Genomic DNA, 16,055 nt, shown 5'->3' with positions numbered 1-16,055 from the left:
AAATTGTTGAACACAAGGTATAACACAAGCATTATGTTTCCTTGAAAATGACAATTTGTCGTGGAAAACTGGAAAACTCCTGGAATTGCATTCAGTCAGGACTGTACGAACCCTGTTAACAGCTTTGCACAATGAGATGGTGAAATCTTTGCCCCTTCTTCATGTGAAAATTGCTCTCATTCTGGCAAGTTATATGGGGATCGTCGATGGACTGCAATCTTCAAGTCTCGCCATAAATGTTCAATTGGGTTCAAGTCAGGACTTTTACTGGGCCACTCAAGAACATTTATTTTCATATTATTCAGCCACTCCAGTATGGTTCTAGCTTTGTGCTTTGGATCATCATCCTGCTGAAATATGAATATCCTACCCAGTTTCAGATTCATGGCTGACTCGAGCAGGTTTTCATCAAGAATTCTCCTGCACTTTGCACCATCCACTGTCCCTTTTATCTTGACAAGCGTACCAGTGCCTGCTGATGAAAAGCAGCCCCATAGCCATGATGCTGCCATCCAACATGCTTCACAGTAGGGATGGTGTTGACTGGGTAATGTGTTTGGCTTGCGCCAATTGTAACACTTTTAATTTCAACCAAAAAGTTCAACTTGTATCTTGTCAGCCGACAAAACATTTCTCCACATACCTGCAGCATCATTTAGAATTTAGATGCTTTATTGCAAACTCCATATGAGCTTTTCGATGCGTCTTTTTCAGTGATGGCTTCTTTCTTGCCACCTGTCCATGGCGGCCAGCTTTGTGAAGGGAACGGATTATTGTTAATTTATGAACACTGACCCCCATCTTGGACAAAAGAGCCTTGCAGATCTTTCAGTCATTGCTAGATTTACAGTAACTTCCTAAACCAGTGTCCTGCTTGCCCAGCTGTTGAGTTTGGATGGGCGATCTGATCTGGGTACAGTCTGGGTGATATGATATGTCTTCCACTTCTTGATGATGGATTTCACTGACTCAAAGGGATAATGAGCGACTTTGAAAGCTTCTTATAACCCTATCCTGAACGGTGCTTCTTCACCACTTTGTCTGATTTCTTTGGAAAGCTCCTTGGTCTCATGTTTGCCTTGTTGGTTGACCAAGTGAGTTTCACCATAGAACTCCTTAGATAAGTGGGAGAGCTTAATTTTTAAGTAAAACCACTGATTACAAACAGGTGAAACCCCTTACACTTATTTTGTAACCTTTCAAATAAATAATTTGCTCCTGAAGTGATTTTGGGTTAATTAGGCAAATGGTTTGAATACTTATCCAACTGAGAATCATCAGATTTTCTCTGTTAATCTAACTTATTCACATTTTATCTGCATTTATCACTTTATCACTTTGGAGTAGTTTGTGAAGACTCAATATATTAAGTTTTATTTGAAAGCATCGTGAAATAAGCTCAGGTGGCATCAAAATGTGAAAACTTTGGAGGAGGTGAATACTTTTGCAGGCCACTGTATGCGAGTGATGTCTTGAGGTCCTCTTGGCTTAAAACTGAATGGTGTCACTTGTATTGAGTAATCAAAAAGAACCTTGACCATTCTGGCTCCTCAAACTTGCAAACAGTTCATTGAACAAACATAAAGTATCACACCTTATATCTACTTATGGACTTAAGACGTATCTTAGAACCTATTCAAAGTGATATATACGAGGGCCAGTCAATAAGTAACCTTAAAATGGCGATATAAATTTGAGAATGTAATGTGTGTAGTTGAGACAATATATGTTATATCTATGGGTAAGAGTCATGTTTTGCCTGTTTAAGATCTGGCAACTTTGAGTGTATGACATCAGTAGAGCAGTTCCAAGATGGTGGCTCCCTTAGAAGCATGCACCAGGGAGGAGCAACGTTCTGTCATCCGTTTCTTGGGAAGTGAGGGTGTGAATTCCAGTGAAATCCATTGCAGAATGAAGATGTAATATGGTGACTCATGTTTATCGCTGCAGCAGGTGTACGAATGGGACAGGAAGTTTAAAAGTGGAGCATCCAGTGTGGCAGACGCTGCTTGCTCGGGTCGGCCTCACACAGCCGGCACTCCAGAAATGGTTACAGGAGTTGAGTGCGTGCTAAGGGAAAACAGTCACATTACGCTGGATAAAGTGGTCTCCAAATTGAACATTAGCCATGGTTCAGCACACCACATCATTCACAACGTGCTGGGGTTCCTCAAAGTGTCTGCAAGGTGGGTGCCGAGACATCTCACACCGGAACTGAAAGAACGGCGAGTGAACGCATGTGAAGAACTAATGCAATGTTACGAAACAGAAGCTGACGTTTTCTTACAGTGCGCAGTGACTGGGGATGAAAGCTGGGTCCACTACTTTTAGCCAGAAATGAAGAGGGCAAGCAAAGAATGGTGCCATTCAACTTCATCGAAACCCCAAAAATTCCGCACACAGCCAACCGCTGATAAAGTGATGCTAACGCTCTTCTGGGAGAGCCGAGGACCACTAGAGGGATCACAGTCACCAGTGCATCACAATGCGACCTCCTTAAAAGTCATCTGCAACCAGAAATCGGATCAAAACGCCATGGACTACTCACTGCCGGTGTTTTGCTGCAGCATGACAATGCTCGGCCCTCTCCTTCCCGCGCTACAGCTGCCACAATCGAGGACGTGCATTTTGAGTGTCTTCCTCATCCACCCTACTCGCCAGACCTCTCCCCTTCGGATTACCACATCTTTGTGCCACTTAAAGAGGTGCTTGATGGAACCACTTTCTGATCCGACAGAGGTCCAAGAGGGAACCACGAATGCCTACACAAGCAGCGAAAAAAAATATTCTGGAGGAATTCAGGCCTTAGGGCCCTGTCACACCTTGACGTTTTAGCCAGCGTATGGCAACGTATCAAAATGTATGTAAAACGCTGGCGTACGCTGAACTATTGATGTTTTTTTTCAGTTTTGGGCATATTCATAATGAGTTGGACATATGCATATTGTATTAGTAACGTACACAGAACGTTTCGATAACTTATAGATAACTTATACCAACGAATGCTTAGCGTGTTGTCGGCGTTCACAACTTATGCCCAACGATAGTCTAACTTATACATAGCGCGCGGCAGCGTATCGCCGACGATCATGTGGCGTAGCCTATTAAAAGGCTGCCGCTCGACGATTCAAATCATAACCGCACTGGACATCGGTGTCACCATCACCGTCATGCTGAAGAAAACTTCAAAGAACGTTGCAAAGAAGTCTCCTGGCCGTGGCTGTGGACGCGAACGCAAAGAGGATCCATCATCACCCACACCCTCCCCATCATGCTCACCTACTACTACTGACATGGACCTACTACTACTACTACTACTATTACTACTACTACTACTGCTACTACTACTAACACGCTCACCTACTACTACTACTGATACTATTGACATGGACATCTACTGAACATGGAGTCTGGAACACTGACGGGTTCCTCCTGTGAACCCCATTTTTATATACCAATTTCCCTAAACGCTGCCAATACGACGTTATACGGTAGCTGTAAGTTAGAAACACGTTCAGTAAGTTCGGTGGTCGTCCGGAAGACGTCAAATACATCTACATACGTCAATATGTGTTGGAGATACGTTACACATAGGTTCAAAGCACGTTACTCATAGGTTAGAAATAACTTTCGGGTACGCGAGACATTACCTCGACTTATGAGTAACTTACAAGTAACGTGTGTCAACGATCGCATAACGTGCCTACAACTTATGGCCAGCGTATGCGGAACGTGTGAGTCATACGCCGAGCACGTCGGAAAATTTTGAGCATGCTTAAAATTTGTCGACGAGCTCGGCGTACTACGACGTATGCCAGCGTGCTTCAGCGTGCTTCAGCGTGCTCTTAACGTTTGCAAAACTTACCCATAACGTATTGGACGTGTGCCAGCGTATTCGCCAAATTTTTCATACGTCGGCATACGCTGGCTAAAACGTCAAGGTGTGACAGGGCCTTTAGTAAAGCGCTGAAAAAAAATGCATTGAACGCAATGGAGGTTATGTTGAAAAATTACAGTTGTTACACAGGTACATGCAATCAACAATTTGTGAAAAATATTGCAAGGTTACTTATTGACTGGCCCTCATAAAATCGCTTGGAGTTGAGAACTAAACAATATGACTGGTAGATAAGTACCTTACCATACTAATGATGATGCACTTGCTCAAAATGTTTGTCTTTTTTGCTCATGCCTTGCACTTGCATCTCCAATTGCTCTATCCATCATTGTGTTTCAGACTTGGAGTAATATTCTTGGGTAGTGATAATCATCAAATGACACTCGATATGAAGGGAGATGAAGAGAGGTGAGCCGGCACCTTCTCAAACGCAACCAGCCATCTTGTTGTTTGACGTCACTGCGGGTTTGAATCTCAGATTTTTCTCAGGATTGGCTGGAGGACGACATGGTTACATAACCCTCTACTATGTAATATCCATGTATTTGGACAAATGTCTCTCATTCAAAAGGTTATTAAGCATTGCTCGAATACATACATGTCTTCTATCCCTTGTCTCCAGGTTTGAAATTTTGACAATCCTCGAGTTTGACCCAATTCGTCGATGCATGAGTGTTATCCTACGTCAGCCTGATGGTATTCACTGCATCACTGTAGATCTGTTGATGTGATTGTTCCATGAAATTTGCCACAGAATGTGCAAGGTTGTGATGAGATTTGATTTGCAATGCATCGTGTAGAAGGGTTTTGCATATGATTGAATGATATACTTTGTGTAAGGTATGAGGTCACAGAAGGCAGTGTTGAATGTGATGGATTATGGGAGTTGGGTGAGGTGGGTGTGTTTTGGATATCAAATCAAGGGTGATTATGCTATGCAAGAGGCTACGGGAAGCTGCAGAATAAGATAACTAAATGATTGAAGGAATGTGAGTGGATCAAGTTTATTTATTGTGTGCCAAAGGTGAGATCTGGGTGCTCAGCAAGGGTGCGGACTCCTCCATTCTGCCCAAGGTGGTGTCAGGGGAGCTACAAAAGACCCAGAAGCACGTCGATGACTTTGCCATGGTATGTTCTACTCTTTAAATTAGTATTTAAACATTTCTCTATCTTAAATTATGCTTTACCAATATCGGCTTAAGTGCATTTACAGTCGAAATATAATGGAGGGAAAGTATTATTATGTTGTATGTTGTATCATCGACTACTCCAAGAGGATTTGACCTAGGAAGCTGAAATTTCCAGAGATTAATGATGGCACCCTGAAGTTGTGTTTCCTGAAGTCTTGCTTGATTCCATCAGGTTTTGGAAAAAAAAAATGTTGTTTTTTTTATTTTTTTTTGGAATTAACCGAGCTATATAACCATGTTGTATTAATAAGTTAAAATGTTTAGGGTTTTCACCTTGTATGAGCTCTTAAATGAGCTATTTATACTCTTTATACTTTAAAAAAACAAATAACAACTCCAAAGTAAAAAAGAAAGAAAGTAGGCCTCAACGTTTCGGGCAGCATGCAACACCCATCGACAGGAGGAAGTAACTGGAATGAATGAATACAGCTTTTACAACAACTCCTCACCCACCATTGGCTAATTATTGTGAGGTGTGATTGGCTGTTGAACGCATGTTACCGATTGGTCGGTACATTTTGCTCATCATAGTCCAATGCCCTCAGTGTAATGCAAGTTGGCGGTGTAGGTGTCTGACAGCTTGTCTGTATGAGACCCAGTCACCAAGAGATTAATTATTGTCCTGTGCAGGCTGCAGGAAACTGCTTTTAAACAGTATATCTCTTATTTATGCACATACATAAGCAGTACGCACGTTTTTGCTTCATGTATGTAATGTGGGATTTAAATTTTTTTTATGTTCGGGTGCGATTGAGACACCGGTCTGTTACCTATACACCACCCACATATAGTAATGTGTCAGATGAACATGTTGCATGCTGTAGGGCAGGTACTCTGTTATGGTATTAATAATCATAAAGATAATAAAAACATGACCCCCACCCCCTCCCCTCGACTGCTCCCATAGGGAGCACGAGCTTCTAGTATGTATAATTAATCTTGCAAAGAAAGGTGAAACTAACCTTCATGCTGACGTCAAAAACATGTCCCTTGACTCCTGCAGCTCGGCTTGCGGACTCTGTGCTTTGGTATGCGCCGCTTGACGCAGAAAGAGTTTGCAGAAATTGAGGAGTGTCTGCGTGTCGCACGTACGGCGCGTACTGACCGTGACAGGCTTATTGAGGAAGCATTTGCCTCCATTGAACAACAATATCACCTCATTGGAGTGACCGCTGTGGAGGACAAGTAAGCAAGGGCAGGATGTTCTTGTTTCACTTGGTCTTGTGTCCTATCAGACTTCCCTGTTTGTAATTTAGCAGGTGCTTTCTTCATATGTTTTTGTAATATCCTTGAAGATTAACAAGGTGTCTGACAGCTTGTCTGTATCAGACCCAGTCTTCTCGAGATTAATTATTGTCCTGTGCAGGCTGCAGGAAGAAGTTCCTCAGACGATCGTTCAGCTGGGTCTCGCTGGCATTGCTCTCTGGGTGCTGACGGGCGACAAACGTGAAACGGCTGTTAACATTGGGTACTCCTGCGGCCTGTTTAGCCGTGACATGGTCATTCATAGCTTTACCAGTGAGCATCCAGATGGTCTGCGTAATGCTGAGGTTGCTCTCGGCCTCATCTCGCCCTCAGAGTAGGTTTTGGCACTCGCTTTATTTTATGTCATCACTATTCTATCCCACCACTACCCCTATAGCTTCTTTTATTTTCCATATTTTTACTTGCCTTTCTCTTTTTTTTATTTTTTATTTTTTTTTTCTTTGTTCCATATGATTGAGGCTCATAGAAGATTGAAGTGACAGATATTAAAAAGGCAACAAACGGGCAGTGGGGCAACAGTTGGCCACAATAAGCAAACAAAGAATGAACAGGAAATAGGAGAAGTTGACAAATAAATAGAGTAACCTGAAAGTAAGAGGGTTGGGTTTACGTTAGGTAGGGTTAATTATGAGTGTATAAAATATTATGTGTAGGAATGTGAGATGACAAGAGGTGGTCGTGCACCACACCTGCTTTTGAAGCCTTGGAGAGAAGAATGGGATTGAACAGCTTCAGGATGGCGATTCCACAAATGGGAGAAAAGTAGGAAACATAGAGATTAGGTGGAGAGTCAGCCTGGATTTTGGAAGCCTAACTAGGAGAGCATCATTAGAAGGATGTATGTATGTAGAAATCCATCCTGGATTTTGAAAAGTTAGGTACGTACACTTCAGAATGAAGGTGGCTTTGTGTATGCCATAAGCAGTGAGTGAGCTTAGCGAACACAGCAGGATGCCAGACTTTGTTGAATGCCCGAGATGTATCCGGGAATATTGTCCTGACCTCTTGCTTGAGATTTAGAGCCACCAACCATGTGGTCAGAGATCAGTTTTTTTGAAAATAGGAAAGATTTTCCATCCGCAGCAATGATTGATTGCAGTACTTTGTTTATAATTGGAAGTGAGCTTTCTGATATGTACAGAGGTAACTACTCTCTTACCATTTGCACTATCACTTCAATTTTCAGTCTTCCTCTTTATTTACTCTTTCAATGTTTATCTACTCATACCTTCATATGGAGGTCACTATCTCAGTGAATACTCAAGAACAGTGAATACTCTATATTGGCATAAATATATATAATTATTACATGATGCAACTCGAATGGCACTTGGAAGAGTGCATGCCTCCACCAGGCTGAACAGTTTACGTACATCTTGTATCCCACTGATAGGCCAGATCTGCATCTGTAGCTTAACCAAAATCGAATCAACTTGTTCTCGTCACCGACCTAACTCATCCACCAAGTTTTGTCATCCGTACACAACCTTTTGAAATACCATGCGACATATTGTTTTTTGGCGCCATCTCTCTCAGTGGTGAAGAATAACTTAAAAAATTTATCAACTCTCGTATCCGGATGCGGATATTCAACAAGATCGAGTTAATTAGTCGTGTCACACACCCAACCTGTCCACCAAATTTCTTCCGAATTCGTCCGTAATATTTTGAGATATCGTGCTCACAGACAGGCAGGGGTGAAAGCATAACCTCCATCCAGCTTCAGTGGTGGAGGTAATTACCAGATATCTGCTTTATTTGTTTGCCCCTACTTTTGATCCCATTCCACCTCCTCCTCCTCCTCCTCCTCGGTTTGTCAGCATTTGTGTGTTGTTCAACATCTTCCTTATTTTTAACAATCTCCAAACACTGGTAGTCTCACTCACTTTCATGTGCTGGTGAACAGGTTGATCAACGGTGTGCAAGATGTACAGGCTACCAACAAGAGGTGAGAGCATCAGACACAAAATCGGAGTAAATTGGGTGAAGATCAGTTTTTGTGTCCTGTTAGAACCTTTTTGGGACATAGACCTCGGCCTTCAAACATGTCTTACTCGTTGCAGGGTTATTGAGTACACTGTATGTGTATCGAGAGCCTTAAGCTAGCATTTAGAACTTCAGCCATCTTATCGATAGCCACATATTGACAGTGACAGCTGCCTTCTTGCTGTGGTGTCTGGCAGGGCTGATACTCCGCATGGTCTAGTGATTGAGGGCTCCTGTGTTGCAAAACTATTGTCAGATCGACCACGCCTGCAAGCTGTGTGCCAACGGGTCAGTGTTGTGGTCTGCTGTCGTATGTCTCCCCTGCAGAAAGCTGAGGTATGTATTTTCCTTCATTGTTCCTGACCTAACTTTGACATTCTTGTCCTGAAAGAGGTTTTCATTTGCTGCTGACTAAACCACTATAAATCTATTCAAAATGTGAATGGTATCCCACAGTTTGGGTTTTATTATTTTGATTAATATACACGGTGAGCTGCCACAGGACAATTGGGCCTATAGGTATATGATGCTGCCAAAAAGCAGCAATGCCTGATCAGTTTGTTCTCTTGGACCACGTGTGACCATTGTTGTGTATTCACTGATGCTTTGCCTGATGTCTGTGCCATTTGTGTTGGAATTATTGCACTGTCTGCTTTTTAAGTCATGAAACAAATTTCTGTAAACTCTAAAAACTGTTGTTGAATTTTGTGGCATCTTTTGCAGTTTGTGCTCATGTGCATGAATTCTGACAATGTATTCCACGCAAGAAAATGTGGCCTCAAAATTAATCTGATTGATGGCGATACAGACAGCCAGTACAAAACTGTAAGACGTCACCCTCATGGTTTTTTTATTTAACAGATTGTACGATTCGTGAAAGAGCTGCCCGGTAGTCCCATCACGCTTGCTATCGGTGATGGAGCAAACGATGTCAGTATGATTCAGGAGGCTCATGTTGGTATCGGTACGTCACCATGAACTTGATGATCAATCCTCATACCTACCGACAATTATATCGGCACAAGCATTACGCAATGCTGCAAGAGCAACATTTTGAACTTTTCATCGATGACACCTCCAAAGACAAATGTTTACACCTTCTCAGTCAATAATGCTGTCATTGTGCCATTAATTTTCTAATGTTTTACATCACTGGACACCACGAATTTTTTGTGTAAACATTTCTGATTGATGGAATCAAGTTTGGTGCAACCATTATTTCAAACATGAATGGGCCCAAACTTTTTTTTTGAACACTGCACTGTACTATAGGTTATTGTTAAGATGAAGTGTTTCTGAGGAATCGTTACAAATTGCGAAAGCATCTCAAAATACAAAGCCCTTCTGCATCCAATTTGTATTCTAACTAAACTTGACAAAAACGACAGTTAAAATTGGACGTTTTATTCATTTGTTTTCTTCATATTCTCATAATAAAGGTTTGTTGAAGATTTGATGATGAAACTTCAATTGGTAAAAATGTTGTAGTTTGGACAGACACACTGAATCTCAATGGTAAATAAATATGAAAGTGATTTTAAAAAAATAAAAATAATAATAATAACAACAAGTCTGAAGACGACAATGGTTCACGAGCGGTATTTGACGATGTAGATTGTTTCAGAAGTCAAGGATGAGACGATGTGATAATTTTTGACCAAGTTATAAAAATGATCAACATGATGTGGTACGGGTGACAGGTGATTAGCTGCAAAATGTCGAAAACCCGGTTTCATTCAACAACTTTCAAAATTTGACCTTTGCATAACCTTTAAAGGTCACAAAACAATGTTGTGGACATTAAAATAAGGAAACAGGATACGTGCTATAGCTTATTGGAGTTAGTTCGTCGAAGAAGGTCGAAAACCCGGTTCGATTCCCACAACTTTAAAAATTTGACCTTTGTGAACTTTAAAGGTCAAAGGTCAAGGATTATGACCTTTGGTGCAAAACTTCCTCTGGAACATTCCAGGAACAATATAACGTCATATAGGCTATATGACATTTCGCACTCCTCGGATTATATCCATACATTGATGAAATCAGCGTAAAAACAAACTTGAAGGGGGCACCACGGGCAAGGTGTTCGAGATAGAGCAAAATGGTTTCAAGAATTTAGGTGGGGAATGACCTCAAGATTATGCATAAAAAATATTGTCATCCTATCTCTCAAAGTTTGGGCGGTCGTATGATTTTTATGTCACAATTCGCAATTTTCTAAGTTTGTGACCTTGACCTTGGGACGAAAATGAAAAATTGGACAACGACAAGTTTTGGATAATTCATTTTGCTATTCAAATACCGAAGAACCAATTCCATTCAGTCAATTCCCTCAGAGAAGATAGATTTTTAAATCCGACTACCCCCTAAAAATGGCGATTTTTTTTTTTGGGCGTGGCACGCCCACAATGGGTGTAGCACGCCCTCATCCAGGAAAACACAACGAGACATTGATATCAAACACAGCCTGGTGTTGGCGCAGTGGTTAGGGCAGCGGCTTGGGATCCAAAAGGTCCTGAGTTCAAGCCCCGTTGGGCCACTGAATTAATACACCAGGGGGTTGACTCAGCCTGTCATCCTTCCGAGGTCGGCGAAATGAGTACCAGTGTACTGGGCCGGTGTATACCCTGGTTAAAATAGGTGTACCAGATCCCTGTGTCGTAAGAGGCTACCAGGGTTGCATCAGGAAGGGCATCCGGTGTAAAACATGTGCCAAATCACTATGCGGATCATATGGATGATCCGCTGTGGCGACCCCTAACGGGAGTAGCCGAAAGAAGAAGAAGAAGAAGACATTGATATCGAACACATAACCAAGTTTCATCAAGACCGGATCAAAGTCCATGGAGTTATGCTCTGGACAGACAGACACACAGACATACACACAGACATAATGAATATAGTGGTCACTCTGGCTGGCGCTCGTGAACCAATAAAAAATATATAAATATATAGAAATAAAAATGGACGTCTTGTGCTTGACGGGCTGGTAAGGCCTATTTGTACTTACTGTGAATATCCCCTTTGTCATTTTGACCCAATTATTCATTATTTTTCTCCATATTCTTATATTAAGGTTTGTTTGAAAATTTGATCACAGAAGCTCAAATGGTTAAAAAAAAAAGAAAGAGAAGGTTAAGGCCGAGACAGACAAAACACACAGACACACACACACACACACACACACACACACACACACACACACACACACACGTATATATATAGTTACGGCCCCCAGGGTTCGGGGCTCGCCGCAAGGGGTAGCACTCGAATTTCTCATGAACACCCGGTCCTGAGGCCGCCAACCACAGATAACTCCGTGGTCCAACGGGCTCTAGTTCTTCCACAGCCGTAGCCGCTTGACTTGGACTTCCGGCTTAGCAGGGTTACGCTTCAATGTTTCCGTTATACCCTTCGATTTGCACGGTAACCTAAATAGAGGCAACACCCTTGGCACCAAATCTGGTGATCTGCTGAGTGGAACAGATAAGTGCAGCACTGGCTAACAGAGCAAAGCAGGTGGGATACAAGCCTGGTATTGGCTTAGTGGTTAGGATGGCTGGCTTGGGATCTTAGGGTCCTCAGTTTGAGCCCCGTTTTCCGCTTAATTAACACCAAGTGGGGTTGACTCAGCCTGTCATCCTTCCGAGGTCGGCAAAATGAGCACCAGTGTACTGGTATAGGGGCACAACATCAGCGGCATCGTCGTTCCCTAACAAAATGATAGCTACCTGGCAGCCAAGCTGCCATACGCAAGAAGAAGAAGACCGAGGTGGGGTACAACTTCCCATCCTTCAGTACTTGCACAGAGACACAACAGAAGTAAATAGACACCTTAAATTTCTTTATTTCATCTGAATAAAGCAAGTTTTACTTGGTGATTTGCACTAATATTCGACTATTTCTTTGCAGAAACGAGTTCCTGGGTCGTGTATGACAATTAACTATGCCTCGAACCCAGGGAGCACACGACCTTTCCGATTTTCAAAGAGGACGAATTGTTGGCCATTCGGAAGGTGGAGTCAGCCAGCATCAGATCGGGCAGAACCTTGGCATTCCGCTTTCTACGATTTCTACCTTGGCATTCCGCTTACCGCTTGTATTTGAGCTGTCAAGTGATCCATTGAGAAAACTTCTCGTTGCAAGGCAGCAAATGTTGCAGAGGAGATCCAAGTTTGCTCAATAACTGCCGTGCGGTGCATTCATCAACTGGGCTACTATGGGAGAGCAGCGAGGAGAAAACCTCTTCTTTGACCAGCCACCATTCAAAGGAGAAAGAAGTGTGCTGACAAGATGGCCAACAGACCCTTGGAGTTTTGGCAAACTGTAATTTTTTCAGGTGAGTCCCAATTTGATCATTTTTCTGACAGTGGATGTGTTTGGGTCTGGAGACTTCCCAGTCAAGAGCTTTCTTTTAACTGATTGCAGCCAACTGTCAAACACGGTCGTTTTTCAATGATGGTGTGGCGAGCAATCTGGAGCACTGTCCGGTCAGAGCTTGTGGAGTGTGTTGGCAACATCAACACGACGACACACATTTCTATCCTTGAGGATGGACGTCTCCCTGTCTTCTCCACTGGTCAGATGGTCAAAAACAACACTCTATTCATGGAAGATGGAGCTCCATGCCACAATGAAAAAAAGACCAAAGAATGACAGGACAGAAATGGGATCGAGCGACTTCCACGGCCAAGTCAGTCTCCTGACATGAATCCCATTGAACACCTCTGGGCCATATTGGATCGAGCTGTGCGGAAAAAGTCCAGAAAACCAACATCACGGGCAGAATTGTGAACCCGTTTGCCTGAAGGTTCGGCAGAAATTCCACAAGAGAAAATTTCAGAACTCGTTAGTTCTGTGCCTGAAAGAGTAAAAGCATTGAAATCTGCAAATGGCAAATGTACAAAATACAAGTGTTTGTATTAAAATGGATCAAATGTACTTCAAATGTTCAATCAATAAATTCTTTAAAAATCATGGCGTCTATTTACTTCTATCACGTCTCTGTACACTGTCAGACCAATGAAGGAAAGGACAATCGAGACGATTGGAAATAACAACCAACAATTATTTATTTACACACACAAGCAAGCAATCATTTAAAAGTATCTCGAGACAAGAAAGCAAAATCCACAAAAGAGCAGATCCAATCCAGCGTGCAATATATGCGACGGTAAGCAGCTCGCTCCGTTTCTGCTGGGCCCCATATCCAGCAGCTCCCCCACGAACCAAACCATGTTCTGGGCTTTGTATACTGCTCTCCTCTGCACCATGGGCTCCCTCCCTCCCTGCACACATCTCTGGCCTTCGCCGGAGAAGTTTTGGGGCATCCTGTCCGTCCACTCCTCAGCTTCTTCTCCCTCTCTGGGTCTGGCTTTTTCTCTGTCTCGGCTCGTGCGAGCCCGCTTCTCATTGATGCGCATCTAATGTGGGCGTGTCCACAACGCAGCTTGTAGAAAATGCCACGTCATTCTGTGGGAACTTCAACACAGCCCCCACCCCTCCCTTCATGCGTGATGAGAGCCCCCCACTCCCTCCCTCGCACGCAAGCGTTCATTGTACAATGCACCACTGTATCCTGCCTGCGAGATGTGCCGCACCCCACCATGTACGTGAAAAGTGTTGCACTTCGTGCCATAAGCATGCATATGAGAAGAGAGACAGTCCCACGCGGTGAAGGTAATCCAATCGGCCCGAAGGATTAATAACCACAGACGGACAGAATGTGCCCAATTAAGCAATGCGCGAATGGAGTGGCAACGGAGAGGGATGTAGACTGACTGAGGGACGAAGGAGGGACCGTTGACTTGATGTTTGGTGAAAGGGGTCATTGGGGGATTGGTGAAATGGACCAATGGTGTGAAGGAGGTATCATTAAAAGGAGTGGGGTGGGGACAAACCGATGGGGGTAAAGGAGGAAAGATTTGAAAGATTGAAAGGAGCAAAGGGGGGTGGTGGAGAAGGAAAACATCACACTGGTGAAATACGAACTGACCTCAACGCATGCACCCCCCTCCCCCCCCCAAAAAAATAACCCATCGACAAGGGGCAAAGGTCTGTCTAAACATAGACTAAAGAAATAACTAATCCTTGGGTAGGCTATTTGTCCAAGTATGCTCTCCCTGGGGTATGGTTCCAAAACCATGACAACTTACAGTGCCTTCATGAAGTATTCACACCCCTTGACTTAATACACATTTTGTTGTTACAACCTGAATTTAAAATGGATTAAATTTAAATGTTGTCACTGATATGCACAAAATAACTCATTATGACAAAGTGAAAACATAATTTTCGAAATTTTTACAAATGAGAAGTTGAAATGTCTTGCATCAATAAGTATTCAACCCTCTGAGTCAATACTTTGGAGAAGCACCTTTGGCAGGGATTACAGCTTCAAGTCTTCTTGGGTATGTCTGTGTCAGCTTTGAACATCTGGATTTGGGGGTTTTCTCCCATTCTTCCTTACAGATTTGCTCAAGCTCTGTCAAGTTGGATGGGGAATGTCGGTGAACAGCAATCTTCAAGTCTTTCCACAGATTCTCAATGGGATTCAAGTCTGGGCTTTGGCTGGGCCACTCAAGGACATTCATGTTCTTGTTATGAATCCATTCCAGTGTTGCTTTGACTGTATGCTTGGGTTCATTGTCCTGTTGGGATGTAAATCTTTGCCGCAGTCGAAGGTGTTTTGCATTCTGAAGCAGGTTCTCCTCAAGGATTTACCTGTACTTGGCTCCATTGTTCCCTCGATCCTAACAAGTCTCCCAGTTCCTTCCACTGAACAGCATCCCCATTTCATGATGCTTCCACCACCATGCTTCATGGTAGGGATGGTGTTAGATGGGTGATGAGCTGTGCTCAGTTTCTGACAGACGTACTGCTTTGCATTCAGGTGAAAGAGTTAAATCTTCGTCTTGTCAAACCACAGGATATTTTGCCTTGTGCTCTCAGAGTCTGTCACGTGCCTTTTTGCAAACTCCAGGCGTGCTGTCATGTGCCTTTTTCTCAGGAGTGGCTTCCATCTGGCCACTCTCCCATCAAGCCGATATTTGTGAAGTGCTGCAGAGATTGTTGTCCTTCCGGCAGGTTTTCCAGTCTCAGATTCAGATAAAGAACTCTGTTGTTCTGTAAGAGTGGTCATTGAGTTATTTGTCAACTCCATGATCAAGGTCCTTCTTGACCAATTGCTCAGTTTGGTCAGACTGCCAGCTCTAGGAAGAGTCTGGGTAGTTCCATATTCTTTCCATTTCCTAACGATGGAGCTCACTGTGCTCCTTGGGAACTTTCAACACTCTAGAAATTGGTTTATACTCTTCCCCAGATCTATGCCTCCTCACAATTCTATCTCGGAGTTCTATGGACAGTTCCTTGGACTTCATGTTGGAGTTTCTGCTCTGACATGTACTGTCAACGATGGGACCTTATAGAGATAGGTGCATTTCTTTCTAAATCATGTCCAATCAATCAAATTGCCCACTCATCCGTGGAAACTCCTTCCGTATTTTATGGAGATCCGTATTTTTGTAACGACCCATATGGAGGTTTTCGCACACGTCATCAGAAAATCATGCCGCGATTATAGGGAATTGAGGTGCTATTCCAATACGCTGATTCGTTTATTAACACATTTCTTCCGGATGTTAACGCAATAATGTTAGCATCCGGAAGAAATGGGTTAATAAACGAATCGACATTACGCGATGACACATCATGAC

At 43.0% G+C, this 16,055-nt stretch overlaps 1 protein-coding gene across 8 annotated transcripts in view; it reads left to right on the top strand.

The window, feature by feature from the left end:
• LOC147012981 (phospholipid-transporting ATPase IF-like) overlaps positions 1-16,055 on the top strand; it is a 166,292-nt gene that overhangs the window by 123,217 nt on the left and 27,020 nt on the right. For 7 of the 8 annotated variants that reach the window (XM_085854394.1, XM_085854401.1, XM_085854398.1 and 4 more), the window contains 8 exons: positions 4,238-4,306; positions 4,521-4,594; positions 4,923-5,026; positions 6,092-6,273; positions 6,455-6,667; positions 8,261-8,302; positions 8,538-8,676; positions 9,202-9,304. In XM_085854394.1, the coding sequence (XP_085710520.1) occupies positions 4,238-4,306; positions 4,521-4,594; positions 4,923-5,026; positions 6,092-6,273; positions 6,455-6,667; positions 8,261-8,302; positions 8,538-8,676; positions 9,202-9,304 (926 nt within the window). The remainder of the gene's footprint in view (positions 1-4,237; positions 4,307-4,520; positions 4,595-4,922; positions 5,027-6,091; positions 6,274-6,454; positions 6,668-8,260; positions 8,303-8,537; positions 8,677-9,201; positions 9,305-16,055) is intronic. The other variant, XM_085854399.1, reaches the window with a different exon arrangement.

The sequence above is a fragment of the Eptatretus burgeri genome, chromosome 14 (genome assembly GCF_056783735.1).
Source record: "Eptatretus burgeri isolate ZD-2024b chromosome 14, Ebu_testis_v1, whole genome shotgun sequence".
Lineage (NCBI taxonomy): Eukaryota > Metazoa > Chordata > Myxini > Myxiniformes > Myxinidae > Eptatretus > Eptatretus burgeri.
The sequence above is the reverse complement of the archived record's forward strand: the minus strand, read 5'-3'. Positions and strand labels throughout refer to the sequence as shown.